The sequence below is a fragment of the Panthera leo genome, chromosome F2, assembly GCF_018350215.1.
Source record: "Panthera leo isolate Ple1 chromosome F2, P.leo_Ple1_pat1.1, whole genome shotgun sequence".
Taxonomy (NCBI): Eukaryota; Metazoa; Chordata; class Mammalia; order Carnivora; family Felidae; genus Panthera; species Panthera leo.
In genome coordinates, this window is record NC_056695.1 from 37,068,770 (window position 1) to 37,088,578 (window position 19,809).

The 19,809-nt window shown below is 35.4% G+C and overlaps 1 protein-coding gene across 1 annotated transcript in view; it reads left to right on the forward strand.

The window, feature by feature from the left end:
* The window catches only part of RIPK2 (receptor interacting serine/threonine kinase 2), a 29,312-nt gene extending 13,093 nt beyond the window's left edge, over positions 1-16,219 (forward strand). Inside the window, exons 4-11 of the mRNA XM_042924311.1 lie at positions 1,643-1,800; positions 2,522-2,571; positions 3,889-4,050; positions 8,280-8,365; positions 11,963-12,052; positions 12,919-13,012; positions 14,655-14,810; positions 15,405-16,219. Of these exons, the coding sequence (XP_042780245.1) occupies positions 1,643-1,800; positions 2,522-2,571; positions 3,889-4,050; positions 8,280-8,365; positions 11,963-12,052; positions 12,919-13,012; positions 14,655-14,810; positions 15,405-15,742 (1,134 nt within the window). The 3' untranslated portion in view covers positions 15,743-16,219. The remainder of the gene's footprint in view (positions 1-1,642; positions 1,801-2,521; positions 2,572-3,888; positions 4,051-8,279; positions 8,366-11,962; positions 12,053-12,918; positions 13,013-14,654; positions 14,811-15,404) is intronic.
* Positions 16,220-19,809: the final 3,590 nt, after the last annotated feature.

Below are 19,809 nucleotides of genomic sequence, written 5' to 3' on the forward strand. Positions count from 1 at the left end.
GCAACCTATATACAAAACACTAATATTAACACATACGGATCACTTATTGTGTGCCAGATATTGTTCTGAGGGCTTTGCTTAGAATAAGGCATTTAATTTTCTCAAACCAGTGATATGGTGTTGTTGTCCCCACTGCACATATGTGCAGATGGGTCATCTGAGGCAGAGAAATTTAAAAACTTGCTCGAGTTCACACATAGTTAATTAAGTGGTAGTATTGGAATCTAAATCTAAATAACCTAGGCTCCAGAACCCGTGTTCTTAGCCACATGGTATATTGCCTTTCACGGTCAATCCAGCGTAGCTCTTCATGTAATGGCACCATATTTTCTCTGGGTCTTTTCTACTTTTTTTTTTTCCTTAGACTTACCCTTTTACTTTAATAATGTACGGAAAAATTCATATAGTCTACCCCCTCCCTTTTTAGAGTGGAGCCATAATTTTTTTTTTAATAATGAATTTAAACACTGAACAAATTGTTTCTTCTATTAAAACTAGTAAAAATGGAAGAGTTAAGTAATTGAAACACAAATGATGTGCTGGATAGAGCTCATTTCCCTCTGTTGATCCTAAATTATGCAGTGTGAAGGTCTAAGTAATTCAAATTAAATGTTTTTAGAGTCCTATACCCTTTTGTCCATAAAATACTATTTCTGTTATTTTGTCTTCCATTTAAAAAAAATTTTTTTTAACGTTTATTCATCTTTGAGAGACAGAGACAGAGCATGAGCGGGGAAGGGGCAGAGAGAGGGAGACACAGAATCCGAAGCAGGATTCAGGCTCTGAGCTGTCAGCACAGAGCCCGACGTGTGGGGCTCGAACTCACAAACTGAGATCATGACCTGAGCTGAAGTCGGATGCTCGACCTACTGAGCCACCTAGGTGCCCCTTTTGTCTTCCATTTTTAAAAAAAAATAAGGAACCTTTTAAATAGAGAGTTATAAGGTGTTGTAGAATATCTGCATAAAATTTACAAGTGAAGCAAAACTTTAAAGGATATATCAAAAGCACAGAATGTCACCCATAATTCTTCAAGCAGTCCTTGTCATGGACATAAATATGCTTTATATGTAAATAGACTCTTGCCAACAGATGTGATTCTTTTAGCAGTAAGCATAAATCATATAATAATGACCTATACTATATCGAAATTTTACTTCACAATTGAAGCTTACTATTTTTAGGGCATTATAAATAAGAACATATAAATCTGAGTTGCAAACAATACCCAGTTGCAATCATATTAGATACCAGTAGTTTAGCAGTTCTTTGGGGTGTGGGTGAATTTTGAAAGCACATGCTATAAAACTACTTGTCTTAAAAAGTAGTGTTTGGTGTATATGCTCATTCAGAATTTAAGGCACAAAATATTCCTGCTTAATTTTTCAAAACTCATTCTCCATTTTAAAATCTGTGATATTATGCTGAACTTCAAGTCAGTATCTATTGCTTCTAGAGTTATTGGGCTCAGCACTCTAGAATTAATAAAGAAACTGATAGAATATATAGAAATAAAATATTAATATAGAACATTTCCTCTAGTCTCATATCTAAATACAATGAATATAGACAAAGAGAGTCAATTCTTGTTTTTTTAAAGGAAAAAATTTTAAATTCAGTTATTTACTCTTTTCCCTTACAGATTGCAGATTTTGGTTTATCAAAATGGCGTATGATGTCCCTCTCACAATCACGAAGTAGTAAATCTTCACCAGAAGGAGGGACAATTATCTATATGCCACCTGAGAACTATGAACCTGGACAAAAATCAAGGGCCAGTGTCAAGCATGATATATATAGGTATAATTTGTTACTTTTGCTCAGAGTTAACTTTGTATAAAAATAAGATTAACTAGAATTTCAAAGCTACATTTTAAAATGTGATTTTTACTCTTCTCTCATAAGTGTGGCAAAAATAGAGACCACAGTGATTAATATTTTTCAAATAAAAGATTCCTTCCTTGAAGCTACTTTTACATCCTTGAAAAAAATTTAAGGCACATTTTTTGTCCTGTCAATTTATAATATAGTACTCAAAGGTTTTTTTTTTTTTTGTTTGTTTGTTTTTTTTTTAATCATATCTGACATTGATGGAGGAGGGAAGGAAACAGTGTGGCCAACACTTAACACTACAAAAGGAGATAGTATTTAGACCAAAAAAAGTCAATAGAGTAGGGCTACATAAAACCATCTTTTTTATTGCTGTTTATTTTGTGTGAATAATAGAATCATGTAATTAGAGGTCTTTAAAGAATCATCCACAACAAATTATCCTTTAACTTCAAATTTTTATTATAGTAATTTGCTAATTTTTCAAATTGGATTAATTCCCTTTCAAAGAAACCTGTATATAAATATTCCTGGTCTTGGTTGTATATGGTAGTTCTTTATACAGTATTTCACTACCTTGTCCCTTTCAAAAATGATCTCTCCGTAGTCAGCTTTTAAAATCAGTGCTATTTTAGTTTATTATGCATAGTTAGTTTATAATGTACTGTATGTATATTTTTATCTTTAACAGCTATGCAGTTATCACATGGGAAGTCTTATCCAGAAAACAGCCTTTTGAAGGTAAGTGTACTTTTTTTATTTTTTATTTTTTTAAATTTTTTTTTAACATTTATTTATTTTTGTGACAGAGAGAGACCGAGCATGAACGGGGGAGGGTCAGAGAGAGGGAGACACAGAATCTGAAACAGGCTCCAGGCTCTGAGCTGTCAGCACAGAGCCCAACGTGGGGCTCGAACTCACGGACCGCGAGATCATGACCTGAGCCGAAGTCAGCCGCTTAACTGACTGAGCCACCCAGGCGCCCCTGTACTTTTTTTAAATCTTTAAAAAAAAATTTTTTTTTTAATGTTTGTTTTTGAGAGAGAGAGAGACAGGGAGACAGGGTGTGAGTGGGGAAGGGGCAGAGAGAAGGAGACACAGAACTCGAAGCAGGCTCCAGGCTTTGAGCTGTCAGCCCAGAGCCTAACATGGGGCTTGAACTCACAAACTGCAAGATCATGACCTGAGCCAAAGTCAGATGCTTAACCGACTGAGCTACCCAGGTTCCCCTCACTTCCTTGTTCTAGATGACATCATGTTGCTAGGCCACATTCAGAACTATCTAAATAAAGCCCATCTTATTTTGAATCTGCCTACCATTCATTTTGTGGAAACATACTATAAAAGCATAATAGTTTATCAATTCTGAATCCACTGTATATTGGAAACTATACTGGATTAAGGGTCAGAAAAAGGTAGATTATAATTCTTGTTCTGATAGTAATTAGCTGTGTGATCACGCCACTAAATCTCGAGTCCTCTTTATTTTTCATTTGCAAAATGAAATTTTTGAATATTTATTTTTGATTCAGTCCAGTTCTAAAATTCTTTATTTGAAAATTTAATTCATGCTTCTTCTGTAATAACCAGCAATCATTAAAGAATAATTTCAAAGTTTTCTGATAATATTGTCCATTTCTTTATTCTGATTCTTCCATTCTGTTCGTAAGGGTCGGTTTGATGTGTAACAACCTCAGAATCTCAGTAGCTTACTAAATAAACGTATATTTCTCATTCACATATGATGTGAGTGGCCATCCTTAGCTATACTAGGTTCTCCTCAGTTCTACTTGTGCTCTGCTGTATTCACGTTCCATTGGCCAAATCAGATACATGACCAAGCTTAAAATTAATGAGCTGAGGTGAAGCTATAAACTCCACCACAGGAGGCAGACAAATCTCAATGACTGGAATATATATTTGTACATATATACTTCTTTAACAGAAAGGGGCGGGGGGGTAATGCATTATTCCCAACAGTTTAAGTTTCCCTCATATTTAAGTAATCTATTAGATCATAATATATTTCTAATAAATGAAATATATTTGTTTTGACAGAAGTCACCAATCCTTTGCAGATCATGTATAGTGTGTCACAAGGACATCGACCTGACACTAATGAAGAAAATTTACCATTGGATATACCTCATCGAGCACTCATGATCTCTCTAATAGAAAGTGGATGGGCACAAAATCCAGATGAAAGACCATCTTTCCTAAGTGAGTGTACAGTTTTAATTTGGACATTTGGAATTAGAAAAATAGTGACTATACTATGAATAAAATATTCCTTGAAAAATTACACAAGTTAGATGGCAAACTTACAGGTTTTGTTTTTTTTTTTAATTCACGTGCTGTTTTTATTTTATGAGATGAGATTAGAGAGATAAGGAGAAGCTGTTGGGCTACCACCAAAAGGTTATAAATCTATTCCAAGTACAATAGAATAGCATTAATATGTGCATTGTATGGAAATGACATGATCTAATTTAAGTTTTGAAGAGAGCACTCTTGTTGCTGTGTGGAAAATTGACTGAAGAAGGGCAGGAGTGGATGCAAAGAGACCAGCTAAGAGACTGTCAAGAGTTTACTAATTAAGGTGGTAATCCTAGATAGAAAAATTAGATAGAATTATGATTTATTTCAGAGGTAGAATGGATCATCATCTAAATGTAAACATAGAAAATTTTTATGACCTTATGGTGAGCAAAGAACTCTCTGTATGACATCAAAAACAAGATACATGAAAAAAAGGATAATTGGACTTGGAAAAAATTGAAAATTTTTGCACTTCAAGAGATGTGATTAAGATAAAGTGAAAAATAAGCCACAGACTAGGACTATAAAAGCAATGAAATATATTTTTTACTCGCAATTTGTGTTCACTGCTTATCATTACTATATTTAAAAAATCAAAAGTTGCTTGTAATGGATTCACATTTATTTCCCAGAGCTATCTGGGAGGGTCTATATCTCCCTTGTCCCCAGTGCCACTTCCAAATACTCATTTCTTTTCCATTCTCTAGAACTTATACCTCCTATGAAGATCATACCATTAGGCAATACTTACTTTTCTGTAGACTTCCTGGCTTTTCTTTATTGTTCTTTGAAGACTTTGACTTTTGGCTTAATGATTTCTCTACCCTGCATTGATCAGTACTTAAAGGAGCCCTCTGCAGATCACAGAGCTGTCTCTCTGTGTTACCTCTCCCCTCTCTGGTACTGTCCTCTGAACTCTATCTGCCTTGGTCTACCCAGACTCTCAGCCCCCTCTCCTCAATTAACTTTCCACTCAGTTGAGAAGTGAGGTCCCACCTTACTTCCCCTATAAGCTGCAGCTGGGAACTCTCTCTAGGCAGCAAGCCTGGGCAGTCCTAGGGCTCACCTTATTTGTTTCCCACCTCAGAGATCTCTGTCCTTTGTTGCCCAGTATCTAGTGTATTGAAAACCACTGTTTCGTGTATTTTGTTTGGTTTTTTTTGGTCATTTTAGGCAGGATGGTAAATCCTACCCTATTGCTCCAGAAGTGGAAGTTATTGGTTTCTATTTAAATTAGTGGCCAAAACTACACACTAAACACTACTTAGCAATTCTATTATGCTTCTCAAATACATCTCTAGTATTCCATTCTCAGAGATCAACTGTTCTTAAGGTGTGGTACAAGGACCCCTGGGGTGGTTGGTTCCTGAGACTTTCACAAGGATTCACAAAATCAAAACTGTTTTCAGAATAAGAAATACTAAGATATTAATTTCCCTTTTTATTCTCATTCTCTCATGAGTACACGGTGGATTTTTTCAGAGGCTAAATCAGTTATGATGGTTTCACTGCTCCGGCAATTAATGGAATGTGTTCTCATACACTCCGATGTTTTAAAATTTTCTCAGTTATAATTTCTAATATAGTAAGTATCAATAGATATGACCCACATATACAAAAACTGGGATACTCAATAATTTTAAAGAGTCCTGAGACCTAAAAGTTTGAGATTTGCTGTCTTAATCAGTGATTATATTGTATTACTGTCGGAGACACACAAGTCCCATTTTTTTATGTTTCCAAAGGGAAGATGAAATTCCATTTCAATCCCCAAAAAAGCAAAGTATAGGGAGAATATTTTCTAGCTTCTATGTGTCCCTCAGCAGTCTTCCTCAGACTTTATCTTATTTGTTAATTTTGGAGAAAAACTGAGCATGCTTACCTGGTCCCTTCTCAGTTTTTTTCCTTCTTTTAGAAGTCAGCCTATCTAAAGGATATATACATTTTCTGCTCCCCCATGTGGAAGTAGATGTAGACTCTGGCTGAGTAAAGCTGTGAATTCTTTCCAAGCCCTTTGGCTACAGATCTAAAGTTAATTTCTCTATTAATCTTTATTGGTCATAAAGGTGATACTTTAATCATCATTTATCATTTTTTTGTGTGGCTTTTCTTGGTAGATTCTGAGCTTAGGAAAAGAAGACAGGGTTAATACCTTAGCCTCCCTTCTTTAAAAAAAATTTTTTTTTTTTATTTTAGAGAGAGAGAGAGTGCAAGTGGAGAGAGGGACGAGGGAGAGAGAATCTTAAACAGGCTCCACAGTCAGCATGGAGCCCTATGCAGGGTTCCATCCCACGACCCTGGGATCACGACCTGAGCTGAATCAAGAGTGGGACGCTCAATCAACTGAGCTAAGCAGGTGCCCCATAGCATCCCTTCTTAAACCTCCTTCGTCCCATGCTCCATCTTCCCTTTAACAGATCACCTGTTCTCACACTGCACTAAGAAATAGAAACCGTAAGAGAGTACTACCTCACAGTTCCACTACCATATCCACAAACTTGGTTGTCCTTGTATCCATCTTTCCTGCCTTATCTCTTTTCCATTGGAAAAAAGTGTCCATATATATACTTAACACAAATGTAAACGTATCACTTGTGCTCTGGATGCAATTCCCAAGCCCTCTTCAGCTTCTCGTCCTCATATTCTGTCTCTGTTCTTGAGTGTCCATCTCAGCCTATCTAGTGGGTCATTCAGCTGTCATACAGATATATTCCATTATTATCTCCTATCTTTATACAGGAAAAAAAATCTTAACCCCATATCATCTTTCAGTGTCACCTCATTTTTCTGCCCCCATTGAAATCTAAACACCTTGTAGGAATTACCCGTACTTGTTTTCCCTGCTTCTTTCCGTCTAATTCAGTTTTTGACAAACTTACATCAGTCTTCTGTTTTCATATCTCCACGAAAGCTACACTGTTGGAGTTACCAAGGATGGTAATGTTAGAAAATCCTGCTTATCTTACTTGGCTTCTCACCAGATTAGACATTCCCTCCTTGAAACTTTCTTTCTGGTTGCTTCAAGACAGAAGAAGCTACACTCTCAGCATCCTCTCTTTCTCAATCTTTTTCACTTCCTCTACTCAATTTCTAACTGTTGGAATGCTTCAGAGCTCTAACATGGATCCTTTACTACCTATTTACTATCTATACTCTCCCGTTACATCATCCGTTAGTGATGCTCAGTTTTATATCCGGAGCCCTGGCCTCTCCCTTTGGCAACAAGTTTATATGTTGTTGTTGTTGCTGTTGTTGTTGTTGTTGCAGTAGTAGTAGTGGTAGTGATTATGATTGTTTCTATTTCTTGGCTATTATGAATAATGCTGCTGTGGCTGCTCATATGCAAGTCTTTGTGTGAACATGTTTTCATTTCTCTTATATTGGTACCTATGAGTTGAGTTGCTGAGTTGCATGGTAAATTTATCTTTCATTTTTCAGAAACTCCCAAATGTTTTCCAAAACGGTTGCATCATGTTATATTCCCATTTTTGAATTGGTTTATTTGCCTTATTATTGTCAGAGCTCTTTATATATTCTGAGTATAAGTCTTAGCCAGATCCATGATATGCAAAAAATATTCTCCCAGTCTGGGGCTTGTCTTTTCATTTTTCTTAATAGCAGCTTTTTGAAGTGCAAAAGTTTTCAGTTTTTTTGAAGTGCATTTAAAATTCTTTATGGACCCTGTTTTTAATGTCATATCTAAAAATTATTTACCTAACCAAAGGTCATGAAGATTTTCTCCTGTATTTACATTTAAGTGCACGATACGGTTCAAGTTAATTCTATGTATGGCATGAGGTAAGAGTCTAAATTATTTATCTTTTTTCATGTGAATATCCTGCTGTCCTAGCACCACTTGTTGAAAAGATGATCCTTTTCCCATTGAATTGCCTCAGCAACTTGGTCAAAAAGCAATTGACCGTAACTATAAAGGTTTATTTTTAGACTCTCAAGTGTATTCCATGATCTATATTTCTATCTATATGCATATGTAAAGGCTCTTAACAGAGTTGAGTGTCATCAGTTTGGGGAAAAATTGACCTAGGGCCTTATCAGGTAAATATTAGCATTTATATTTTTCAATTTAATGATTAGATCTGAACTCAAATAATTTTTTTTTTCTCATGTAGAATGTTTAATAGAACTTGAACCAGTTCTGAGGACATTTGAAGAGATAACTTTTCTTGAAGCTGTTATTCAACTAAAGAAAACAAAGGTAAATTGCTAAATGAAATAATGGAAATTGAACTTTAAATAATCATATATAACTCATGGAGATTTTCAGCTTAAATTCCGTTTTTATGTATCTACTTTTCACAAATACAGGCTACAGTATTAGGGCGATAGAGTTTACCAGAGACTATGAATACTGTTTTCTCTGTCACCAAAGAGCTTTTCCATTTCATTCAAATGGCCAATTCTAGATTTCAGAGACATTTCTAGAACTCCCATATATCAAATGTAAATTTAAGACGTGTAATGAATACCAGTTATGTACAATGAATGCCCTAAGTCACTAGAGTTTTTTTAACCTATATTTCTTCCCTACTGTTGTAATATATACAGAGTAAAGAAGTCTGGGTTCTTTCACTTCTTTTTATTCAATGTTCTTGGGCTTTTTTTAGATTTATAAAAAGTTAAGCTATAGAATTGTATTAATTGAGACTAAAATGTGTATTTTTTATTGCTTTGTTTTGGTTTGTTTTCCCACTCAAACACTCCATGTTACATAAATCAAAGTAACCGTTGCTAAGAATTACTTAGAACAATTGTCTTATTGACTCATTCTGGCTTTTGTAGATCAGAACAATTGAAGAGCCCTATTACTGAAACGTTTTCTTAATATTATAGATTTGAGGGATGTCTGGGTGGCTCCAAGAGTTGGTTGAGTATCCAACTCTTGATTTCATCTCAGGTCATGATCTCATGGCTCATGGGTTCGAGCCCCACATTGGGCTCTGTGCTAATGCGTGGAGCCTGCTTAAGATTCTCTGTCTCTCTCTCTCTCTCTCTCTCTCTCAAAAATAAATAAACATTTTTTAAAATTTATCAAAATGTATTAAAAAGTAACCATACAGTACTTTAGGGACAAAGTAAGCATAGATGAGCTCAGCAAGTGCTGAGTTTCATTAAATTGCATTTGAGATATAATAATAAAAATAATCAGCTATTAACCAAAGTCTTAAGTTGTGAACAAGCATAGTCTACAATTTATGTATCACTACATGACCTTGATTGCTTCTTGCAATTTGCTGTATCTTTGACATAACCTTGATTTAAAAGGGAAATGTGTGAAGAAAACGACTACCTTTAACCAAACTGAAAATTGAAGATAGCAGTATTAGTGCCTCTTTTTAAGGCACTAAAGAACTGTGTTTTAATTCTTTTGATAGCTTTTCACTGACCTTCCTACTTCTCAGTAGGTACAATCTTTTTTAGCACATTCCAGTGTCTCCACTTCTTAGTAGCTACAGACTTCTGTAATGCTTATTTTTGCTTTATCTTTTCAGTTCTCTTTGTCTCCTTCCAGCTTTTTCTTCTTCTGCCAAGCAAAGGTGAATAGAGGAATTGGTTCTCTTGGTTGTAAAGTGGAAGAGAACCGTATCAGTTTTTTTTTTTTTCTTGTCCCCAAACTACTTAAATACTATGACCTATATTCAAAATGGTTAATTTTGGGATGTGGCTCAGTCAGTTAAGTGTCCAACTCTTGGTTTCAGCTCAGGTCTGGATCTCTGTTTGTGAGTTTGAGCCCTACGTCCAACTCTGCATGGTAGCGTGGAGCCTGCTTGGGATATATTCATTCATATTCTCTCTCTCCCTCTCTCTCTCCCTCTCTCTCTCCCTCTCTCTCTCCCTCTCTCTCTCCCTCTCTCTCTCCCTCTCTCTCTCCCTCTCTCTCTCTCCCTCTCTCTCTCCCTCTCTCTCTCCCTCTCTCTCTCCCTCTCTCTCTCCCTCTCTCTCTCCCTCTCTCTCTCCCTCTCTCTCTCCCTCTCTCTCTCCCTCTCTCTCTCCCTCTCTCTCTCCCTCTCTCTCTCCCTCTCTCTCTCTCTCCCTCTCTCTCTCCCTCTCTCCCCCGCCCCCACTCACACTGTCTCTTTCTCTAAATAAATAAATTTTTAAAAATTAAATAAACCTTAAATTTTAGAAGAAATTTTGTTTTTTTAAATAAAATAGTTTAAAGTACATATTTTCAAATACCTGTATACCCTTTGATGATAGCATTGCTAAATTACTAAAACAGCATTACTTTCTTTGGTGTTTTTAAATAGCTATGTTGTTTTCACTCAAAATTTTTTTAAAAAGAAATTCTGTATCAATTCTGTGAAACTAGTAGGGAAAGAATATCATTTCTATTTGATGGATGAGGTAACTGAGGTATAGAAAAGTTACATAATACCCTACGCAGCTGGTTAATGGCAGGGCCAACAATAGAATACAAATTTAATAAGATTTTTCATCAAGAAACTTCTGAAAACAAAGACCACCAGTTAAGGTGACTCGTTTGAGGTTCCTTCATTTTTTTCATTTCTTTGAACCAGGTCCCGTAATTTATGTTTTCACAGATAGCCTTTCTTATAAATTAAATAATAACAACCGAACCAAAAGGAGTTTCTCCTTAATATTCCATTTCATTTCCTTCTAGGGATTGATTTACTAGTTCATAAATAACTTGAATTATCATAACTGGTTAGTTATGAAAAATAATGTTACTAATTCAAGGATATTGCATTATCAAAAATGTTTCAGTAAGTTTAAAATCACAGAAAAGCCTTGTATAACAGAGACAGACCCAAAGAATAACTCTAAAGGTTCACGTAAAAATGTATTTAACAAATGTTCATTGGACTACTTTGTGCAAAGTGCTATGGTAGGTAGATTATATATACAGATGAATAGTTGCTTTTCTTCTAAAATTCCTTACCTGGTAATGGAGAAGACCGTAATAAGTATGAATAATGGAGGGCTGGGAGCAGTTGGCATTATGTTGGTTTGGAGAAAAAAAAGCATACTGATAGGTTTGTTTTTTAAATCACTCACTAGTGATGGCAGTTAATCCAAGATTGCTTTATAGCGATGGGAATAAATCACTAAATGAGTTTAATAGAGAGGTATAGCATGTATGTAACCCATCTGCTTAATAGCTAGTAGCATTTATTGAAGGCTAACTAAGTAATCTTAGGGCTTTTTTGTTTATAATCCTCCTTACAGTATTCCTGAAAAATAGGTATTCTTATCTCCAGTTTGCAGATAAGTAAACTGAGATTAAGTCTCACACCTAAAATCCAATGGTTAGGTATCCTGAGATTCTAAACCAGACCTGATTGGCTACGTAGCCCCATCATTCCATTAGTACCCTCTGCATCCTTTACTTACTCCAGCCCTCAGTTTCTTATCTGTAAAATAATACTGTACTTACAAGCACAGTGCTTAAAATATAGTAAATGCTTAAGAATTATGGATAGATACATACACATACATAAATTGAAATTTATTAAGTACCTAGTTTGTATCACTTTATATTCATTACCTCACTTAATCTCTAAAACGATCCTGCATGTAGGTATTAGTCAATCTTTAAAGATAAATGTGCTCAAGGTAACCAATTAATATAAGGCAGGATTCAGTTTGTTTCTCTATAAAGTTATTGCTCCTATACTACACTGTCTCTACATTTAGATCATATATCCTCAAATGATGTAACTTTACTTTCCATTTGTTTTGTATAAACATAAATTATGTTAAGTAGATTGTATTTTATTCATAAAGCTTCCTAATCACTTCCAACTAAAGTACATGTATGCATTCATTCCAGTTACAGAGTACTTTGAGCACTATTCACTTATGCGACAAGAAGGAAATGGTGTCATCTCTGAACATACCTGTAACTCATGAGCCACAAGAGGTAAAATTATGTCGATAAACTCAAAATTTGAGAAGAATATGAAAAATCATTAAGTCTTGGGGTGCCTGGGTGGCTCATTCGGTTAAGCCTCTGACTTTGGCTCAGGTCATGATCTCACGGTTCATGGGTTCGAGCCCTGCGTTGGGCTCTGTGCTGACAGCTCAGAGCCTGGAGCCTGCTTCACATTCTGTATCTCCCTTTCCCTCTGCCCCTCCCATGCTCACACTCTTATCTCTCTCTCTCTCAAAAATAAACCTTTAAAAAAAATTTAAATTAAAAAACAAGTCATCAGTCTTAATTCCTTCCTTAATATGTGGGAAGCTAAAGCTAGGGAGAGTTTAGGATTTATTAGGTAGCCCATGGCAATCTCCGGTTTGAAATCCAGTGCTCCTAATTCTCATGCCATGTTCATCTCATTGAATCATACATAGTCCTTGCTTTTCTGTTTGCCATTAACTTTCATCCTGTCATTGTTTCATACAATGAGCAGTATTCCTGTGTGGTATATAGACAAATCATTGATTATAGTTTTACCATTATATTTATCCAAATGTAAACTATCCAATGTACACCCTTATCCTTACCTCCTACGGTGATTACTGGAAGGAAAATGCCATTTGCATGACCATCTAAATGGAAAGATTTCTTCAGTAGCATTCATTCATATTTCAAGTTAATAATTTCTCCTAAGAATATGTAAAGCTTATTTTATATATGTGTTTCTTTAATTTTGTAAGGTATAAATTGTAATAGTTTTGTTCTTTTTTATAGTAAACCAAAAGCAACAACTGTTTAGAAATTAAAACCGTATAACTTTTAAAATGATTTTCTATTAATCTAAATCATTTATCCTCTGTTTACTTTAGGAATCGTGTGGATCCTCTCAGCTCCATAAAACTAGTGGTTCTACTGGAGCCTCAAAGTCCCTGTCAGCGTCTCAAGACAGTGATTTTTTACCTAGTATGTAAGCTTTTCAATCAGTATTGCTGGCAAAGTTTCCTTTTTTTTTTTTTTTTTTTTTTTTAAGATCGTATCATTGGTAAGCAGTCATGGTTTATATGGAACATGTCTTTCATTTGCAGTCGTGACTCATTTTTTTTTAAGTGTCAGAATCTAAAGATATGAAAATAGTACTGGGATGTTCTACAAATACATTAAAATATTGAAGGCATTGTGTTAGACTCTAAAAAACATATCTTCTAAGGGAAGAGTAATATTTCTAAATAACCATAGTAAAGAGATAGAAAGTGATTTGGATGTAGAGCTGTGGTAATACACTGGAAAAGTAACAGTTTTTACAAAGTATTTCACAACAACCTTGTGAGGGAGATATTCCTCATTTTACAGATTTTTAAGATCAAGACTTCCTGGATCACATAGTTAGTAGCTGGCAAACCCAAGACTCGAAGCCAGGTCTTTTGATAAATATTTTCATGTCACTCCACTACACCATGTTGTCATCATGAAGAAATTGTTTCTGACTGAAGGTTGGACCTATAGTTATAAAGATGGGCCTTCCAGGCAAAAGGAACAACATAGAGGCACAGAAGCAAGAAAACACAAAGAACAGTGAGTAGTTGGGTTTAGCTGGTGAAGAGGATATGAATTAATAAAGATAAAAGATCAGTAGGGTAGAGTCATACCATCACAATTTCTAACACTAGGCTAAACTATTTGGGCTTTTTCTCTTGGGTGGGAAGCAACTATTGCAAATTTTTGAGCAAGGGTGTGACTTGATAAAAAAACTTTTTGCTCTAGGAAGACTCATCCTGTCTAGAATATGTGGAATATTTTGGAAGGAAAAGGAGAATGGAAGTGGGGAAACCAATCAGTTAGACTTTTGGCCTGTTACTGCAGTACACGAGAGATTATGAGACCTCAGAGTGGAAGAAGGAAGAAATAGTGAAAGGGATGTTATGGAGAGCACACTGAGGGGCTTTATAGCTCTTCACTTGTGGGAAGAAAGAATTTATAGATCTCCACTTGTAGGAAGGAAGACAAAAGAACTGAACAAGTTATCAAGCCTGGTGACTGGGAGAACATTGGTGCTATTAACAGAAATAGTTGAAACGGATTTTAGAGTTAGATGTGTAATTTTTTAGTGTTTTGTTTTTAATTTGAGGTGCTTAGCAGCACACATGAGGGTGATGTCCAGTGGGCTGTTGAAAATTTAAGGCTCAATGAAGACAGAAAATTTAATTACATAGATTTGGGAAGAGAGGTGACAGTTGAGGCCCTGAGATTGAACAGGATCACCAGAGAAGGGTGTAGAAAAACACACATCATAAATAGATTTAGAGGACACATTTAACGTGCTGAAGGAGAAAGAAGACACAGAAGAAGAAATGTGGGATTATGTGAAGAAGTAAAATTCCATAATTTATAATTTACATAAACACAAAAGTATGGTAAAAAACTTTCATAAACCCTTTTTGTTCTAAAATGTATTTACTTGTGGATTAGATTTATGAACCAGCTTTAATTCCAATGAAAATGTAAAGACATTGAATACTATACTCCGTATGATCCAGATGTTGATATTTTAGCTAATAAGAATAGCTAAGGACTATTCCGCCCCTAACGAAGATACTGTGTTTTGTAGGAAAAACTCAAGACTTCTCTACGCTGTATCACTATCCAGTAAATCACAGTTGTGATAGTCACATTTCTGTAGCTCAAAAGGTGACCTGTTGTGATCACAGGACCGCCCCATGCTCTTTAGCGGTAATAAATCCACTCTCAGCTGAGGGAAATTCAGGTAAGTATACAACACTTTGTAAATGATGCCGTTTACTTCACAGCTATATGTTCAGTAGATTTGCCATACAGGAAGTTTTGTCTTTATTTCTTCAACATGATAAATATGTACCTTCTTAAGAAAGAAAGCACTTCCAATCCTGGAAGCTGTGAGTGCCGACATGTAATAATAGGCCCACATGGTATTCCATGAACACCTATCTAGTGAGGGACTGCCAGGAGGAGGTGTGACTTAATATGTTACTAAAGGTAGAGTTATTTTTGTTTTTTTAAAAATATGCAGGTATCTTTTATATTAAATATATAGATAGTTATAGAAATATAGATATCTGCAACAGAGTGGGGCTTGCTCCTATGGATCTATAGCATATAAAAAGGCTTTTTCTGGGAAGGGAACTGAAGGGAAAAGAAGAGAGAACCCAAATATCTGTATGTTTCCTGAAAATTAACAGCATCCCCCAAAGTACTTGTATTTCATATTAGCCTAATCACAGTAAAATTGGGTTTTATTCCTTACTGTTTCTTTTTTCATCCAATTTTTTTCATAGCTGTCTATCTGTCCTCAACTCATTTGTCATCCCTTGCTCTCCTACAGAGCGATTACAGCCTGGCGTAGCCCAACAGTGGATCCAGAGCAAAAGGGAAGACATTGTGAGCCAGATGACAGAAGCCTGCCTTAACCAGTCGCTGGATGCTCTTCTGTCCAGGGACTTGATCATGAAGGAGGACTATGAACTCATTAGTACCAAACCTACAAGAACCTCAAGGGTCAGACAGTTACTGGACACCACTGACATTCAAGGAGAAGAATTTGCCAGAGTTATAGTACAAAAGTTGAAAGATAACAAGCAAATGGGTCTTCAGCCTTACCCGGAAATACTTGTGGTTTCTCTATCACAATCTTTAAATTTATGTCAAAATAAAAGCTTGTAAGTGACTCTCTTTCAAGAAGAAGAGTTATTCTATGAGAGTATTTTATATTTCTGTTGCCTTTATCATATTGTTTTTACAAAATCCACATGAGTATTAGAAGCTTTAATGGAGTTTCTTCCTCAGGTAAATATTAGTCTTCTCCTGTGACATTACAGTTTTTTGGTTTTTTTTAATTAATATAGTAGAAAGTTTGCATTTTGCTAGATAGTTCAGTTTGTCTCTTTGGTTAATTGAAATTAGTTTTCAAATATAATGTCATTCTTGTACATAACAATGTCTTACGGTATCATGCATTTCTCATGGAAGCCATTTTCATATTCACTTTCTTTTGGATTATTTATTACTTGTCTCAGATACAGTTTGGCTTTTTGAAATGTAACCTTTAAATTAGAGATAGTGCAGCATTTCTCATGCGTAGTCCCAGGTTCAAATCCTCTCCAAAAAAGTTGTTCATTAAACTTTATTATCCAGATTACATTTTTAAATCTTATTCATTGGAATCTCTTTAAAAAAATATTTCGAAGGTAAAATACAAAATATATGAAGAAAAAATGTATCTTTCAACATGTTGCCACCCTCATTTCTAACCACAACCAGCAACCAAGGTAACCAAAGTTAACATAATGTGTATCCTTCTTTACCCTTCTTCCTACTCCTATGTAAAGTATATGCTCATTTGGGAAAGGGTCTTTCATTAGTATTATCATTTTAATACATTATACGGCACTAATTTTTGCACTTAATAGTACCTCATGTGTAGCCTTCCAGATCATACATAAATCTAACTCATCCTTTTTAATTGCTGCATAATATCAAGGCTGCATCTTTATCTTATTAATCTGTTCACCAGATTTAGCCAAAACAATAAAGATAGAGCATGAGTTATTTTTATGTTTAACAGCTTATGTCACTAAATGAAAACTTACAAGGAATAATCTCTCTTCTGAAAATGTTTATTACCAACGTCAGCAAAAAGTGTGATGCAGGATAAATTCAAAAGTACAGACTTTCAAGAGGTATCAGACCCACAGTATTATAAAAAAGAATAAGAGTCAAAATGATCAGAAGGTCCTCATAGGGCTATGTGCCATCAATGAGCCCACTTCAGATCCTCTGTCCGTCCCCCCCTCTCTCTCTCTGCCCCTCCCTTCCTCCCTCTCTTTCCCTGTTAACATCTTTTTTAAATGACCAGAAGGTATTGGGGCAATTAAATATTTTATTAAGATTATACAATGAGTGTTGTAATCTCCATTTGGAGCTTGACACTAACTGGTGGTGCCTCATTACTGCATCTCTGAGAAATACGGAAATTACTAGGGAAAGATGGAAACCAATTAAGTATATGAGTTATCTATTCTACCTCCTATTTTTAAATGTTAGGATAAGGATTTAATTTGGGAAATAAGTTGAGCAAATGAGATTGTTTTAGGTAGTACATAGATACAGCACCAAATAACATTTGAGTCATATGGTACAGAAGTTCTTTCAGTTCTTCCTTGAGCCTTCTAATTAAGTAAAGGACAATGTCACAGTTGTGCTGTCATGTCTTAATCCACCTTGTTAAGAAAAAGAATAGGCTTCAGGCTCAGAACTTCAGAAACAGTATTTAGCAAGAATTTTACAGTTTTTTTAAAAATTGTATTTTATTTGAAAATGATCCACATATCACAAGTGGTACTAATTGTGTATGTATAATATATAAAGTTTCATTTTATAATCAAGACAATCCAAAATACTGAATTATAGGTAGAATGTGAGTGTACCAGCTATCATTGAAGTGTAGTAGAAGGATGATAGTAAGATTCAGTCACTTAAGGAAGGGCCCTAATAATCTATAATTATCTCTTTTTTAACTAGATAGTACTAGATAATCTGAAAGTGGCATTCCTTGCAGTGTATTTTTTTTTTGTACTTTGGTTTTTGTTTTTTTTTTAATGTTTGTTTATTTTTGAGAGAGACATTCCTTTGTACTTTTTTTTAATTTAATTTTTTTATTTTTTAAAGTTTACATCCAAATTAGCATATAGTGCAACAATGATTTCAGGAGTAGATTCCTTAATGCCCCTTACCCATTTAGCCCGTCCCCCCTCCCACAGCCCCTCCAGCAACCCTCAGTTTATTCTCCACGTTTATGAGTCTCTTCTGTTTTGTCCCCTTCCCTGTTTTTATATTATTTTTGTTTCCCTTATGTTCATCTGTTTTAAAACAGTCTTACCCACAAATGTAGTCCACAGAACAGCTGCATTCACATCACCTGGAACTTGTGAGAAAGGCAAATTCACGGCCCTTATCTCAGACCTGGACTAATCTCAGGTAGTAAGGTTCAGAAATCTATGTCAATAAACCATCCAGACCATTATGTGTGTGCTAAAGTTCAAGACCCTTTGTTTTTAGGAAACAAAATAGAACTATGCATAAAATAATTCCCCTTTAGTTCACAGATCAGTTTTCCTTGTGTCTGCCACACTTGTCTTCAGGAGGTATAGTCTCAGAACTGAGGTGTGATTAGGAAATTTAACTTTTGGTTTTTTTTACATCCACTTGAATTCCCAAAACAATATTAGACATGTTTTGCATGTTGGAAAGATTGCTTAAATATGATAATCAGATCAGTTGATTGAATCTATCACTCAGCTCTTTAAAGAAGTACTTTAGAAGGGATCAGACACTTGAATTACGACAGCAGAAGAGCAGAGCTGATGTGGGGAAAGACAAGAAGCAAGACTGGATGCGTTGAAAGTTACACTAGAGAAACTGGCATCACGGTGAAAAGACCGGGGAGTGGCAGCGGAGGTACCCAGCAGTGGCAGCTGGTTTTTATCTCCCTTCTGTCGGTAATCCTCTGTTCACCCTCCCCCACCCCAACTCAATTTCCTAATTTATGATGAAAAACTATGACCAATTGGGAGAACAGGAGAATCAGTAATCTTGCGTGTGTAGCCATCCTCAAAACCTCTCACTGGTTTCAGAAATGTGTTTTTTCTCTATACTCTCATCTCTCAAGCCCAGTTCCCAAACAACCTCCTGCTTTTCCTCCCCTTCCCTGGACTTTTTTTTTTTTTGTTTTTTCAAAGTCACACACCCAGATTTCTTTTAGAAACAAAATTCTTTGATCTGTCCCTTCTCACCCTTTTCCTGGAAAATTATGCTGCCTTTAATCTTGTTACCAATTTCACTCTTAATCTTTTAAAATTTGATGTCCTAGGATTAATGAATGTCTAGGTTGAAAGGAACAATTATGCAAGGTTATGCCTCAAATTCCTCAAATACTTTAGATAGATAAGTATCTCATGATCAGAAACTTGTATTGATGAGGGGGGGAAACATTTACCTATTCAGGCAATATGCTTCATCTCCAGACAGGTCACTTCTTTCCTACAGTGATTTAAAAATCTATTTCCCTATTGTTTATATCTATTGGTCATGGTTCCAAACATTGGGATAGTATATAGAGTACATCTATTCCCTTACCCATATGGCAACTCTTTATATATTTCCAGGTAACTTCTGTTCCTGATGGCTTTTTTTGTACTTTAAAATAATCCCTTCCTTCAATGGCTATTTAAGAGCTATGATCTGTATTTCTTTTAACATATGGTACCCACAACTGCATCTGTTACTTCTAATCCATTTAGGTCTTACCAGCACAGTTGGGATATCTCCTCCCTTGTAATTAATGTATTAAAAGCCCATTTTTTAACACTCACATGATGCTGATTTGATATTTAACTATGAGCTAAAAATCCTCTGTCTTTTGTAACTATGCTGTTTTGCCACCTTCTTTTCTGTACTCAAAGTTGAGTTGGGTTTGGGGCCCATATATAAGGCTATGCCTTTATCCCTCTTCATTTTTCTAAATTCATTCCTAGTTCCACCCACTCAGTATAGTTTTGGTTCCTAAATCTGGAATCTCCCAGCTTGTCATCCACAAATTTGACAAAGTTGCTGTTTGTAATTTCCTCCAAGTTACTAATTAAAATGTTGAATGGTACTGGGCCAAGGAAGAGTCTGCAGAATGCCACAGGCTTCCTCCCTTAACTTGACAGAGCTCAACTAATCATCACTAT